The 15,328-nt window shown below is 45.5% G+C and overlaps 2 protein-coding genes across 3 annotated transcripts; both read left to right on the top strand.

Moving 5' to 3' along the window:
• The first annotated feature begins 68 nt into the window (after positions 1-68).
• On the top strand, positions 69-7,662 carry LOC136506814 (uncharacterized). Of its 2 annotated transcripts, none has more exons than XM_066501718.1 (12): positions 69-328; positions 428-731; positions 2,473-2,659; positions 2,736-2,785; positions 2,986-3,078; positions 3,205-3,293; positions 3,396-3,474; positions 3,790-3,872; positions 4,008-4,086; positions 4,158-4,881; positions 5,435-6,035; positions 6,352-7,662. In XM_066501718.1, exons 1-12 carry the CDS (start codon positions 297-299, stop codon positions 6,485-6,487), a joined length of 2,457 nt encoding a protein of 818 aa, XP_066357815.1. In that variant the 5' UTR covers positions 69-296; the 3' UTR covers positions 6,488-7,662. The 2 variants fall into 2 exon arrangements, with proteins under 2 accessions (XP_066357815.1, XP_066357817.1); XM_066501720.1 differs by having other exon boundaries at positions 70-328; positions 425-731; positions 6,352-7,659.
• Positions 7,663-11,685: 4,023 nt separating this feature from the next.
• LOC136508476 (purple acid phosphatase 2-like) lies at positions 11,686-15,328 on the top strand. Its single transcript, XM_066503157.1, has 4 exons — positions 11,686-11,963; positions 12,130-12,336; positions 12,587-12,698; positions 14,184-15,328. The coding sequence occupies exons 1-4, from the start codon at positions 11,778-11,780 to the stop codon at positions 15,080-15,082; spliced, it is 1,404 nt and encodes a 467-aa protein (XP_066359254.1). The 5' UTR covers positions 11,686-11,777; the 3' UTR covers positions 15,083-15,328.

Here is a 15,328-nt window from a genome sequence, read left to right as displayed (position 1 = left end):
GCCACAGAGAGACCTTGTCCAGAAAGATAAAATCCTACTCATGCAGGGACCCATCCGCAAAACCACCCCGCTGGCTTACCCTCCTCGTCGCCGTGCTCCTCCCCGCCGCCCGCGTCGGCCGCGCCTCCAAATCCGATTCCAAACGCAAATCCCACCCGAATCCTGCCCGAATTTCCCCAAAACGCGTCCAAACCCCCTTCCCAGCACCCCTGCCCCCGAATTCGTTTCGAATCAGACCGAGGCGACGCCACCACCCATCTGGGCTGTGGCCGCCCCGCCTCGCCCGCCTCCCTCCCATGGCGTTTCACGTCGCGTGCCCCATCACTTGGTAAGCTCCCCCTCACTCTCTGTCTCGTCACCCTGACTCTAACGCTCGCGCGCTCTGACGGACGCCGCCTCTCTGCCTCTCTCTGTTCCTCTGCAGCAGGAGGGTGTGCGACTGCGAGCTAGGGTTCGGCGCCGCGGCGGCGGCGAGGAAGGGACAGGGAGGAGGGGGTGCGGCGGCGGCGGTATGGGCGGCCGCGCTCGAGGGGTTCCTCGCGGATCCATGGCTGCTGCGGCCGGCCGGGGCCGTGGACGCGGATGCGGCGACGGTGCAGGTGGAGGTGCCGCCCCTGGAGCCGGACCCTGAGGATGGGGAGGACGAGGCCCGCCGGGCCGCGGCGCAGCGCGGCGCCGTCGCGGCAGAGGACCTCGCCAGGCGCTTCGAGAGCGGCGCCTACGGATCGCCGGTCAGCGGATCTCTCTCTCCCTCTCTTCCGTGGCTGTGTTTGCCGTGTGTCCTGCCTGGCTAGTGTGCTTGCTGCCATGTGCTCGTGGGAGAATTTCTGTGCCTTGTAGCGTGCCTTATCTTCGTGCTGGATTGTGTGGCTGTGGGCTGCTCGTGGTGTTTTTGCTATGAATGAATTACTTGGAATTCTGGGCTGGGACAAAGGAACCTGATTTATGCGCGCTGTAGAAGTTTGCATCCTTTTGTGTTGAGGTTTATAGGAGTGCAGTCGATGAAAGACTGTTCCTTTCGGGAATTCTGGGGCAGCCTAGCACTGGGATTCTGTTTTCGTGGGAAATTAGCACCGTCATGGGGTATTGGCGCACACATCCACGTCACTGAGCATCGGTGGGTACACACCGCCATGACATTGATACTGCTATTTTGGGAGTGACAGCATTTGCTATGCACTTAAATATAGGCTATGTCTAACTATGTATCTAGAACATAGCCAAAACGGTCTATAATTTTGGATGGACTGACGGAGGGAGTAGTATTTTAGGGTTTTGGGTTTAGTGGCTGAATTGGTAAGGCATTGATGTTTAGTGAGGTATGGCTGTACGACGATACTGTGATCTTTTTTTTTTGGTGCCCGACTGCCTGAACTTTCGGGTTTTCTAGATGATTTTAGTCTTCCTAAAGTGTTGGATGGAGAACGATATTGTGAATCTTTCGAAACGGCTACATGTATGGTGACGCGTGGCATGAAAAAACAGTTGTGCTTGAATTTTGAGCTCGTGTGTATACACGGGGTTGTCGTGTTGTGCACGGTGTGCTCTTAGACGTTACGTAGGCCTTCACTGGTGAGAAACGGGCCCGTTCGCTTCGCTGGAAAAACAAGCTGAAACACTGTTCCGGCTGATTTGTTGCCAGAGAAAAACACCGTTCTGGCTGAAAAAAACAAGCTGAAAAAGACGGATTATAAGAGAAGCGAACAGGGCCAAAGAAGTTCTTTAGGAGAGCCCTAGAGCTATATAACTTATGCCCATGTAGGTTTTATGCGGTAACGTTGTATGTTACTATAAATGAACCGAAGCTTTAGAAACAGACCTGTGTCTCATGGAGTTTTGCATGTACACTAATGTTGATTGTGCTGTATGCCTGTATGACTTACCATGCAGAAACACAGGATGCTTCCCCTGTTAGATACATGAGTTAATAATTTGTTTGTTATTATCTAGCTCTGCTATTTAGCTAGGTGTCAAAGGTAACTTTAATTTCTTCTAAACAGTATCTTATTACTTTTCTACAATAGACTACTGGTGTCTCATTTTTTTTGTTTTTGACTCACCACATAATGCAGTAATGCTTAGGCCCCGTTTGTTTCCGCTTATAAGCGGCTTGTCGGCGGAAATAAGCGAGAATCCCGCCAAACGCTTTGCTTATTTCCACCGATTCTCGCTTATGTGGTAAGCCGCTTCAGAGATTTGAACTACGAGAAGCGAAAAGCGAGAAAATCTTCGCTTAGATTATAATCCAAGCGTGGCTAGGAGAAATGGAAACAAACGGGCCCTTAATCCTTGGATATAAGCTTCTCATCATCTTGGCAAGTTCCAATGGTGCACAATTTTACTAGCCAATAAGATATTTAGGTTTTCTACTAGTTGCACCTTTAGATGATGCCAACAATATCGAATGCTATACTTCCATATTACTATACTTTTCATTCTCCTAATACAAGAAGGTCCTTGCCCTTTTTTCAGGAGGCAGAAGAAGATGAAGACGAATGGGATCGAGAGGATCAAGGAAATGCTGCTGTCAAGGTTATGTGCCGTTTATGCTTTTCTGGAGAAAATGAGGGCAGCACGAAAGCTGCCAAAATGCTTCCATGTAAACTCTGCAGCAAACGGTATCATAGAAACTGTTTGAAAAGCTGGGGGGAACATAGAGGTAATGCAAATTCTTATTGTCTCTTCATCACCTATTCATTCATGTATATGCTCTGATAAGTTAATGTTCCTTTTAGACCTTTTCCACTGGAGCTCATGGGTCTGTCCCTCTTGCCGCAGTTGTGAGGTCGGTTGTCTTTCTATTTCCATCTATTATCCTGAACTTGTACAAGTCCTCAGTCAAGAACGATTTTACCCTGTTCATTCTTGTTCTTGTGCTATGTTTGAATTTGCATCTTGAAAGCATGCATCGCTTCTGTTCCATTGTAAGTATCGCTAGCTTCTGCATTTGATTTGGTGTTATATCAGTACTTGCCATCTATATAGGTGTGCCGACGTCCTGGTGATCCCAATAAGTTGATGTTCTGTAAAAGGTGTGATGGTGCTCATCATTGTTACTGTCAGCAACCATTACACAAGGTGAATATATTGTATACCCCCCCCCCCCCCCCCCCCCCCCCTCTCTCCACAACCACCCCTTTTTTTTTTGTATAGATTGCATTTACATCTGTTTGTCATCACTAAACACTGAGTGTAACATTGCAGAATGTTACCCATGGACCATATTTATGTCCAAAACATACAAGGTGCCACAGCTGTGGATCTGGTGTGCCTGGTAGTGGCCATAGCACAAGGTACTGATTCAAATGTTTATCTCTCTAACTGGTATTGACTACCAGATGTCTTATGCTGTACTTTTTGTTTGTGTGTAACACTATGAACTTGGATATATATAGGTGGTTTTTGGGGTACACATGTTGTGATGCGTGTGGACGATTGTTTGTGAAAGGAAACTACTGTCCAATTTGCTTGAAGGTACAAGTGCTATGTTCTCAGTACAAAAATGATTTATTTTAGCTTCTTGAAATTTATCATGCTCTGTTCAATTTTGGAGTTCCTATGTTTCCTTGTTTCTGCTCCATCACCTTACAAGATAGTGGTTGCCTGCGTGAGATATTTTAGTGATGGAAGTTATTTGTTTATATTTTAGTTTGAAGCCTCTTTGATTGAGACTTCATTTCAATTTTTAAGTTGAAGTATGAGTAGTCTTGGTTCATAAATACTATGTTTTTCATTTTGTTGACTTATGCTTATATGATATCTCCTGCTTTGGGTTCCCTCTCTTTTCAGGTTTATAGAGACTCTGAAGTGATACCTATGGTTTGCTGCGATGTTTGTGAAAAGTGGGTGCATATTGAGTGTGATGGCATCAGGTCTGTATGAGTGAACCTTATGTGTTTGTTTGAATAATACCCATATTTGTTTCAACTATATACATTGCCCTACTTTTCCTGTTCCTTTTCTTCTCATTGGGTGTATGCTTTACTGTTGTTCCATATGTTATGCAGTGAGGAAAAGTACCAACAATTCCAAGCTGACCAAAACCTTCAGTACACATGTGCAGCATGCCGTGGTGAATGCTCCCAGGTGATAACTACTTCTGTCATCATGCCTCGCTGTTATGTTGTGTCATCTAACACCCATTTTGCTAACATCAGATCAGGGACACTGAGGATGCAATCCGGGAGCTTTGGAAGAGGAGAGATGTTGTCGATCATGGACTTATGGTTACTTTGCGGGCGGCTGCTGCACTACCTTCTCCTGAAGATGTGTCACCACCTTATCCAAACTCAGATGATGAGAAACTCGGTGCATATGTATTGAAAAACGAGAGTAGAAATACTCTGAAATTTTCATTAAAAAGCAACAGTAGTAAGCCTCCATCAGATACACCTGAGCAAGAGAAGATTGTTTTTAAGAGCCCTGGATCAAATAAGAAGTCTTCCAAAAAGAAAGGTGGCCAGGGTAATAAAACAGACGATGGCCATGATGAAATATTTCTGGAGAGAAGGCATGATGTTAAATTATCAAATAGCCGTTTGGGAGATCAAAGTATAGATGGCAATCATTATAGGAGCCCTTTTAAGAATGATGATAATGCCTATATTTCATCTTCAACTCGAAGTTCAGAAAAGAATTTGAAATCTCCATCCAAGAAAGCTGTACCAAACAATGCTGATATGATACCCAAAGTCAAGATTAAGGGCAGTAAGGTTTCGAGTTTGCATTACAAAGATGGTGAAGAAAATACTCCCAAGAATGACACTGGAAAAGCTACCAAGTTGGTTATCCATCTTGGTTCGCGGCATAAAACTAGGAGTGGCTCTCCTAAGTCAGAACTGTCCAATTCTCAAAGAGAGCAAGATCTGGGTTCAATACATGGTATGTGCCCATTTTGTGGAAGTTCACCATTTTACCAGTTCTATTTCCCTGCTATACATAATACATGTGTTAGCATGCACGCTTCAGGGGCTAATAGTTTTTGGTTGCTTACTAGGTATCCTATGGGCATGCAAACAATTAGAATGACTTCATGCCTTTTTTTCTTTCTACATGTGTAAGAAGTATAACAGTTTCATATTTTGGTGGTAGTCCAAAGGCATTCTTTGGAATGTTTTCTTCTGTTTTTCTGATTGAAATTTTAAATCCTAGATTTTTTGCCAAAAGCCCAAATGTTCCCATTGAGGGCTTAATTTTAGGAAGCATTGCTGTCTTCCTGTAACACTGTTGTTCCCATTCCTAAATTTCAAGTTAATTGCACCTGATATTACCTTCTGCTTGTACCCATGAAGTTATTTATTAATTCTTTGTTGGATATTGACTGCATTTTGAAATAAGTTCCTGAAACCTTTGTTTTATGGTATGTCTGGTTCTTGCATCCCGGTGATGCTATGTTGAGGACTAAACAAGTTTGCACACTCACTGCCTCTTTCAGGAGGGAAAATAGATGTCACAAGCCAGCTGAAAAGTTCAAGAAGCGAGGTAAAAGAGAGAAGTGTAATGAAGTTAGTTCGAGAGACTGGGGCACAGCAAAGAAATAGCCTCTTGGGTGATCTTGGTACCTCAAAAAAGCATGCAACTGGGAAAAGGAGCAATGCTCTAATTTCTGGAATGGAAAATGCAAATGAAACTGGTAGTAGAAACAGATCATTTACACAGAAACAATCTCATTCTAGTCAGGTGGACGAGAACCAGGGAACTGCTGACTCTCCTGATAACTTGAAGCCATCATTGCTCAAACTCAAATTTAAGCGTCCACATTTTGAGCAGCTAAACACCCAGGCCTCTCAACCAGAGGAGCCGACCTCCTGGGTTTCTCAGCAAGAGGAGCAGTTAAATGTTGCTAAAGGCCAGAGATCAAAGAGGAAGAGGCCTTCGATGGAGAAGGCAGATGGTTTGGATGGTACGACTCCAGCCAAGAGGCATCAGCAGAGCACAGATGATGAAGTGATGGACGCAAACTGGATTCTACGCAAGTTGGGCAAGGATGCGATCGGAAAGAGGATTGAGGTCCATCTAACTTCTGATGGCAAATGGTTAGTTCTCCCTTCAACATTTTTTCGTTACAGTTTTGTTCTATATATTATGCTGGTGAAGTCTACCTCCATTTGGTTCAGTAGCAGCTTGAGGGAAATTACATGTGTTAGCCACTTGCAACGCTTTATGGAGTCTTGCATTTTAAATTTACTTTTCCTGATGCCTTATGTCTCCTGTAACACAGTTACTTTTTGCATACCGTTTGACAATGGAACTGACATTGCTTAATGCTACTGCTCAGTGTATCTGATTGCGTATCTTTTCTGATTACTTTAGAAAAAACATATGTACTCATACTAGTATTCATCTTGGCAGGCATCGAGGGATGGTGTCGAATGTCATCGGTGGCACACTGTGTATTCAGTTAGATAATGGCAGGTCTGAGAACGTGGAGCTGGGGAAGCAGGCCATCCGCCTGATTGCTTCAAGATCAAAGGGCGGGAAGCGATGAAACCTTTCCCATATGCAGCCTAGGACCTGTTCTCACTCTACTCATCGCCATGATTATGGCAGGTAGAGTCCTCCCTCCCCTTGAGGTTTGACATCTGCCGAAGCACAGCAGTGACACCTGCTGTTCATGCGGGGAACGCCCTGCCTCTCGGGCTTTTGCTGACTGGACGAGACACTGAGCGCAACATCATCTGTTGCGCCATATTTCGCTAGCCTAGCGTGTAACAGACTTTGTTTTGGTGTTGATGCTGTCGGAAGCCCATTGGCTTTCCATTAGATTCGATCTGTGTTAGGGTAGGGAAACCGAGGAGGGTTTTAGATTCCCTTGGGTGGATGTAAAAGAAGGTAGCGCCGTATCTGGAGTGTTTTGTACATGTAGTTTTCGGATGAGTTTCTGAACAATTCATCATTGACTTATTTGGTGGTGTTATTTTTTGCTGGCCAATGTCTGGGATTTTGCTATCTTGTTGCATATCGTGATGGTACTAATTTGTCTACAAATAGAAGATGGTGCAAGACGGAGGCTTTGTTCGACCATCTAACATGCTCATCGGCTCACTGCTGGTTTTCAAAGGGAATATCAGGAAGGCGAATCTGGTGAGGACGACAAAGGTGACAACGGCATCATCAACGGCACCTACGGAGGCTGGAAGACCCGCCGCTGCCTCGTGCTCGTGCAGGTGTCCCCTATCATCTGTGTTCGTCGACTCGTATGGCACCGGGAAGAGCAAGATACCGACAAGGCGACAAGAAGATCCTCAAGATCGCGAAGGAGAAGAACAACTTCAGGCCCGGAATGATCACCGACAAGCTAGACCTGGAGGCATTGATACTTTCATTTCATCGCTGAAGCGGAACTCTATCAACGATCCAGCTGTGAGCTGTCTTCCTCATCGCTCACGAAGAAAACGTTGCCATTTTTGTGCATCGACGATGATATCTCAGTCCAAGCCCATTGTCAGGCCATTGTTCGCCCTTCGCCGTCATCGCGACCAACTTGAAGCATGAAAGTGAAAGTGAGCTAAACTAGTAGATTATTATATTATTATTTCCTCCACAATTTAAGTACCCTAGACTAATATATATGGCTCTGTTGCCGCATATGCTAATGACGCCAATCCATACAGGCGCAATTATGCGTTTCTGATTAATCTCTAACAAAGATTTGTTTCCCTTCTATGGCACCACAGTAACTCGAAATGCCGCAATGAACTGTGAACTGAAATACTATGTTATAGCCTATATATCTCCGACGGAATGCCGCTGCATGCAACCATGGTGATGTTGTCCCATGAATCGATTTAACATTAGTACATTACGACAGCCATAGCCATTACATCTTGAATAAAAAAAGGCTATGTATCTTTGGGTTACAAGCATTCATTGAAAATTTATGAATGTTAGTTGTCCATTGTAATCAGTTTATATTTCAGTTGCACAACTTGTAAACACCACCAATTTTTATTTAACCTGCTGCAAAGGTGAAACAACACATAAACATGTGATATATATCTAAAAATATAGTTTGGGGACAACATGATTATAATTGATTTCCTAAATGATCTAATGAGAATATTGATCAATTTACCCTATCGATGTGATACAACTAAAAGTAAATAATTTGATGTTTTACACAACTTTTCTTTTTAATTAACTCTAGACTGTGAGTTAAAAAAATAGAAAGCATACAAAAAAAAATTTATATTTTGTCACTTTTTTGTGAACCTATATAATTTGTTACTTATGGTTTCAACTACACTTCTTCTGACATACCTTTTATGTAGCTTCATAATATACATCATTTTCACAATGTTGCAAATAACTACTTCAATAAAGCTTCATAAATTAAAAATAGAAAACATATAAAAATTGTTTTATGTATTTTGGAAATATAGTTAAAACCATAAGTAACAAAATACATCGGGTGTTGTGACACGTGCGGGTGTGTACCTCGCTACAATGACCACATATTCAATTAAGTTTAGTCAATTTCCTAAAAAAAAATCATCCAGTGTTAATCCTTTATTGCACTAGTCTTTATTATGGATCTTAAAATTTATTTAATTTAGGGTTAGGACAAAGCTAATTAAATTCAACTAAAGATAGCTACTCCATCACCCTCAGGTTCATTCAATTTATAAGACATGGTCTAACATGGCATGCTCCTAATTTACACTTTGAGCATTAATTATTTTATATTATGTTATTTATGATCATAATCTTATGATATTCGATAGTGCATTTTATTATAAATTTAATAGTATCAAATTTGTATCGCAATAGTTAAAAATTGTTGGCCAAAGATTATAATGTTTGACTCTTGACGTACGCGAAATGTCTTATAAACTAGATGGGAGGTGTAAGAGCAACTCCACCAGCTCTCCTTTCTCAATCCCCTTTCTCTTTTCTTTTTTTTTTCTCAAATCCCTCGAAAACTCCCCACAATCCCTCAAAGCAAGGGGAAGTGGCACATATTTTTTTTCTCAACTCCTTTCTCCCTCCTCAACATGTGGATTTTTCTCAACTCCTTTCTCCCTCCTCAACATGTGGATCCACAGGATGGAGGTCCCATCGTGGTGCTCTAGCCACGTCGTCGTCGCTGCCGCCACACCGAGATGGCCACGCGGTCGCCTTCTTGCCACGATGGAGGGAGAGGAGAGAGGATAGGGAGAAGAAAGGAGAGAGATGCTACTGAGCTATGGGTCCCACGTAAGAAAAAAGGAATGAGGTTTCTCAATTTTTTGCAAAGCTCTCCCCCATAGTCTGAAATTGAAGGTTTTTTTATTCAGTCGCCTATATTAAGTTTTAAGGTAAAAGAGAAAGAGATCTGATGGAGTTGGTCTTGTTATCATTTGCATGGGCCCTATATTACAAACTGTATATAGTTCATGTTTGTAACACATGTTTGATAGCAATAAGAGCATCTCCAAGAGTACCCCATATCCCTTCCACATCCATATTTTTTTTTGGAAAAAAGAGAAAACCCATCTCTAAGAGTACCCCATATCCCTTCCCCATCTTTTGGCAATTGGCAAATAGGCCGGCATGGTGCGTAAAAATGCGCGCAGCCTTTCTCTCACGCATCGCTCTTCCCCGCGTTGTCTCCTCGTTCCCACGCGACACCGCGACTCTTTCCCGCACCTCCTTTCCTTCGCGCCATCGCTCAGGAGCCTTCCAGGGCAAAGGTTCTTCGACGCCGCCGACCTAAGGTTCAGGTATGCCATGGATCTACTTGTCCTCTCCACCTCTACTTTTGTTTTACCGGTTGCTAGGGTTTCCGGCCTTCCGTAGCCGCCGCCTAGAGTCCATGGCTGTCGCTGGCAACGGCAGTAGCTGGCACAGCCGCCCGCAGCCGCCTCCTGCAGGGGAAGGCCCGTCCGCAGCCGCGTTTGGCCTAGCAGAGGCCGTGGCTAGGCGCCCCTAGCTACGTTGGCCGTGGCTAGGACCCCTGGCTGCCAACGCAGATGGATGGATGGGCAGGGATCAGGTAGGACGAGTACATGCGTATCAATCAGTCCCTGCGTGCGAATACTAGTAGTATACGTTCACATATATACCTGGCTGCCAAAGGCTATGAGGGGGAGTTGAAGGCTGGATGGGGCGGGTGCCTGGCTGCCAAAGGCTGGCACTACCGGTTAGGAGAGGGACCTGCAGGCTGAAGGGGTCGGGTCCCTGGCTGCCGCCTAGGACACGACGTGCAAATCGGCGGCGGCGCGAAGGGTTTCACGGTGCCACGAAAGAGATCGCTCGAAAAAGGAAACCGCCAAAAAAAATCATTGTGGGTCTATAATTTTGATATTTTAGAAGTTAAATCTGAGGTATTTTTAGAGATGGTCTCTTCTTTTCCTCCACATGCTACTTTGGGAGTGGGCAAAAAAAATGGATGGGGAACAAATTTTGGGGCTCTAACAAAAGAAGAACATGTTCGCTTCTCTTATAATCTGTCTTTTTCAGCTTGTTTTTTCAGTTGTAACAGTGTTTTTCTCTCACAATGAATCAGCCGGAACAATGTTTCGGCTTGTTTTTGAAGCGAAGCGAACGGAGCCGAAATAATTGGAGTCTTGGCCTCAAGATTGTCGTCCCAAATAAAGCGCAGTGTACTGATAACGATATATATGCTCCTTAAGTCATTATCTAAAAAAATGCTCTTTTAAGTCATGCATGGGCGTGCAATGGGCATCAGCATCAGCATCGCCATCGCCATCGCCATCGCCATCCGACCCGGACCGCGGAGGGAAGATAGAGGGTATATGTCTGCGCGGGCTTTCACACGGCTGGCCCACGGGGATATATACATACATTTGTCCGGTCCTTGTTGTGAGAACAAGGAGAGACGCAACATTCGACTCGCCTTCATTTTGCGATCATTAATGGTCCAAAACTGCGCTTCAAAGTCAACTGTTTGCTACTCCCCCGTCCACATTCAAACGCGTGAGGCGTGCTAAACTGCTAATCATTATCATATAATATGCCCCCTTCTTCTTTATATAATCCATCCATGTCAACTATGACGTACGAGAATATATATATATATAGAGAGAACTACTGTTCAGCGGCTGGTCATAGAATAACTTATTCTGTGGTCATTTTGAGTTACGATAATTACTATGCTAATTTATGAGACTACAGTAACTCCTTACTAAGTGATTTACTATAACATTATGGTAAATATCACGATGAGTTGTCGTAACACGAGTATCGTAAATGCATATTCATGTTATCGGTACAAACATTATCGTAAATCAAGGTAGCTATAGAATAAATTATTCTCTCTCTATATATATAGACTTGCCCTATGCGAAAGCACAATTCGTGGGATATTCCCCGCAAATTTTGCATTCTACGCAATACCTAGGTACCGTTTAGTTCCACTTCATTTTGCAAAATTTTTCAAGATTCTTCGTCACATCGAATCTTTGGACGTATGCATGAAGCATTAAATATAAATAAAAAATAAAACTAATTACACAGTTTAGACGAAATTCACGAGACGAATCTTTTAAACCTAATTAGACTATGATTGGACACTAATTGCCAAATAACAACGAAAATGCTACAGTACCATTTCCTAAAAAATTTCGCTAACTAATCAAGGCCCTACTCCACTCGAAACAGTTGCTAGGTAATCTCGAAGCCCAGCCCAGCCCATGGACTCGTCTAGTTGTTGCATCTCTCTCTATATATCGTATCTCCAACTCCAATCAGTTGTGTTGTGGGAGAGAAGGCCAAAGAAAAAAGCAGGGCAGGAAGAGCAGAGTAGCAGCGCAAGCGAAGGCGAGCAGAGCGCATCAATGATGGGGGATATCCGCCGCCGCGTGCGCGTGGGCCTCCTGTTGGCGGTCCTCGTGCTCCTGGGCGACGGCGGCGCGGACGCCGGCGTGACGAGCTCGTACCGGCGGAAGCTGGAGGCCACGGTGGAGATGCCGCTGGACGCCGACGTCTTCCGCGTCCCGCCGGGGTACAATGCCCCGCAGCAGGTACGGTAGGTCCGCCGTAGCGTGCCGGTGTGGTGCGGCGGTGCCGGATCAGATTCCCTCCCGTCCTGGCCGCTCGCATACCTTCTTTTTCTTTTTCCATCCCATCCCATCCCATCAGCCACCAGTGAGCACTAACTCAACAATCGATGGGTGGGCATGAACGCAGGTGCACATCACGCTGGGCGACCAGGAGGGCACGGCCATGATCGTGTCGTGGGTGACGCCCAGCGAGCTGGGCAACACCACCGTCGCGTTCGGCGAGCACCCGGACCCGGAGAAGATGGAGCACCGCGCCGAGGGCACACACACGCGCTACGACTACTTCAACTACACCTCCGGCTTCATCCACCACTGCACCCTCAAAAACCTCAAGGTTAGTTGGTTGGTTGGTTGGTCAGTTAGTTGCTAAGATCGATACTCGGATCCATGCGACGATCCTCCACAGCCCAGGAGGCCTCTCCATATGTTATGCATTTAGTAGCTTTTTCCAGAATCAATAAAGAAATATGCAACCTGATGACCTCACTAGGTAGCTAGGCCATGAATGAATTGCTATATTAGCTAACTGCTAATTAGCTAGTAATTACTAATGGCCGCCCCGCCATGGATGACCATGCTTGCAGCACAGCACCAAGTACCACTACGCCATGGGGTTTGGCCACACGGTGAGGACCTTCTCCTTCACCACGCCGCCCAAGCCGGGCCCTGATGCGCCCTTCAAGTTCGGCCTCATCGGTAACAAACTCCCATCATTGTTTCGTTCCAACTCTTTTCTTCCCCCACAAAAAAAATATCATCTTAGACTACGTTAAATTTTTTCTAGGCTTATATGAAAATAGCATCAATACCTAGTATCTCTAAATACGTTTGCTGTGAAAATACATTTCCTTCATTATTTATACAACTATACTTATCAATTATAATAAATATTATTTGTTTACTTCTTATATATATCTAATAAAATTTGAGATTGGTTGATTTCTAAAAGGATGAGAATGACATTTTTTTTCAACCTAGGGAGTAGTAGAAATTACAGCTTAGGTCGACATAAACGAGGTTGTTTGAATAGTCCTACGTACTAGCTGGAATCTGCATTCGATGAGATCCCTCCCATAAACGAGTTCCCCAAGCATCCAATGGTCAGTGTCCCATAAAATACCACTAATTTATTTACCACTCCAGATTAGTATATTATATATACCAGTGTCCCAATCCCAACCATGATTTTATCTGGGAAAAAAAAACAAGAATCTTGCTACCACTGTAATGCATGGTAGTGCCATTGCCGGCTGTTGCCATCTGGACGTTAATCGCAATGTGGAATCAAGCTTCCATGCCGTGTAGAGCACTCGAGCAGGGATTCACAAACCTTGTAAAAAAAATGTGTGTTCAGATTTGGCTCTTTTTTTTTTAATTCTACCAAACTAGTAGTACGTGTATGTACTACTGTAGTACTATACCAATTCATTGAATTGAAATCCTGTAGATTAAACTAATCAGCCTGTTCGCTAGTTGGTTTCTGGGTCGATAAGTCCGGCTGGTGCTAGTTTATTGTGAAAGAAAAATACTGTTGGCTTGGCTGAAACCATAAAGCGAACAGACGGAATGTCTTAGTGCCCGCCATGATTTTATATCTTTAAAAAAAAGGGAATCTTTGCTACCACTGTACTCATAGTGTCATTATTGCCGCCCGTTGCCATCTGGACGTCAACGGCAATAATGCACGCAATCAAGCCTGAGTGCCGTGTTGACCGGGGGGCACTTTTCTAATCCTACCAATGTAGGATTAGTAAACGCATGTTTAGTTGAAGCCGGCTTCGGCGCCGCCGGATATCCAGGTACTGTAGCTATATTGTAGCGTTTTGTTTTTATTTGGTAACAATTGTCTAATCATTAACTAATTAGGTTCAAAACGTTCGTCTTGCGAAGTACAACCAAACTGTGCAATTAGTTTTTGATTTCGTCAACATTTAGTACTCCATGCATGTACCGCAAGTTTAATGTGACGGAGAATCTTCTTTTTTTATAGTACCAAATTTAGGAAATCTGGGAAACTAAACATGGCCGTACTAGCACCAAATTCATTGAATGCTCTACGTCCATCATATCATTGATCTCGTGCCTGACAACTGACGATGCTGCCGCCGACGACTCTGACTCTGCTGACCCGGCCCATGACTGACTGACTGACTGACTAATGAAGAATGCAATGCAACGCAGGCGACCTCGGGCAGACGTTCGACTCCAACACCACGCTCTCACACTACGAGGCCAACGGCGGCGACGCCGTGCTGTACGTCGGCGACCTCTCCTACGCCGACAACCACCCGCTCCACGACAACAACCGGTGGGACACATGGGCACGCTTCGTGGAGCGCAGCGCGGCGTACCAACCCTGGATCTGGACGGCGGGGAACCACGAGCTGGACTTCGCGCCGGAGCTGGGCGAGACGACCCCCTTCAAGCCGTTCACGCACCGGTACCCGACGCCGTACCGCGCCGCGGGCAGCACGGAGCCGTTCTGGTACTCGGTGAAGATCGCCTCCGCGCACGTCGTCGTGCTCGCCTCCTACTCGGCCTACGGCAAGTACACGCCGCAGTGGACGTGGCTGCAGGCGGAGCTGCAGCAGCGCGTGGACCGGACCACCACGCCGTGGCTGGTGGTGCTGATGCACTCGCCGTGGTACAACAGCAACAACTACCACTACATGGAGGGGGAGACGATGCGGGTGCAGTTCGAGCGGTGGCTCGTCGACGCCAGGGTCGACGTCGTGCTGGCCGGCCACGTCCACTCGTACGAGCGCAGCCACCGCGTGTCCAACGTCGCCTACGACATCATCAACGACAAGGCCACGCCGGTGAGGAACGCCGACGCGCCGGTGTACGTGACCATTGGGGACGGCGGCAATATTGAGGGGGTTGCGGATAACTTCACGCGCCCGCAGCCGGGGTACTCGGCGTTCCGGGAGGCGAGTTTCGGGCATGCGACGTTGGAGATCAGGAACCGGACGCATGCGTACTACTCGTGGCACCGGAACCATGACGGCGCTAAGGTCGTCGCCGATGGCGTCTGGTTGACTAACAGGTACTGGATGCCCACCGACGACGACGCCATCTGATGATCCTCGATCATCGTCGTCCGTTTCAGTCCAGGGCACACGTTTATGAGAATGTTGTCGTTCTCGAACATGAACATCGCAATAGATCAGCGCCGTAGCACGTTCCTGCTAGGTGCTAGCCCCCTGTATGTTGGTTCTCCAAACCGTTGATTCAGTGGAATAGGAAAAACATGCTGTAATGCAATGAGTTTTATAACGATCAGCAATAAGAAATATGCCTGCGGCTGTAGGTCGAGTACATACAAA

Source organism: Miscanthus floridulus, chromosome 15, assembly GCF_019320115.1.
Source record: "Miscanthus floridulus cultivar M001 chromosome 15, ASM1932011v1, whole genome shotgun sequence".
Lineage (NCBI taxonomy): Eukaryota > Viridiplantae > Streptophyta > Magnoliopsida > Poales > Poaceae > Miscanthus > Miscanthus floridulus.
The sequence above is the reverse complement of the archived record's forward strand: the minus strand, read 5'-3'. Positions and strand labels throughout refer to the sequence as shown.

Bases quoted from the DNA above. Each gene is read 5' to 3' on its own strand.
- LOC136506814 (XM_066501720.1), top strand. From the start codon at position 297: ATGGCGTTTCACGTCGCGTGCCCCATCACTTG. The intron at 4,882-5,434 runs GTATGTGCCCAT...TGCCTCTTTCAG, and splicing joins AGATCTGGGTTCAATACATG to GAGGGAAAATAGATGTCACA. The intron at 6,036-6,351 runs GTTAGTTCTCCC...TCATCTTGGCAG, and splicing joins CTAACTTCTGATGGCAAATG to GCATCGAGGGATGGTGTCGA.
- LOC136508476 (XM_066503157.1), top strand. From the start codon at position 11,778: ATGATGGGGGATATCCGCCGCCGCGTGCGCGTGGGCCTCCTGTTGGCG. The intron at 11,964-12,129 runs GTACGGTAGGTC...GCATGAACGCAG, and splicing joins GGTACAATGCCCCGCAGCAG to GTGCACATCACGCTGGGCGA. The intron at 12,699-14,183 runs GTAACAAACTCC...AATGCAACGCAG, and splicing joins CTTCAAGTTCGGCCTCATCG to GCGACCTCGGGCAGACGTTC.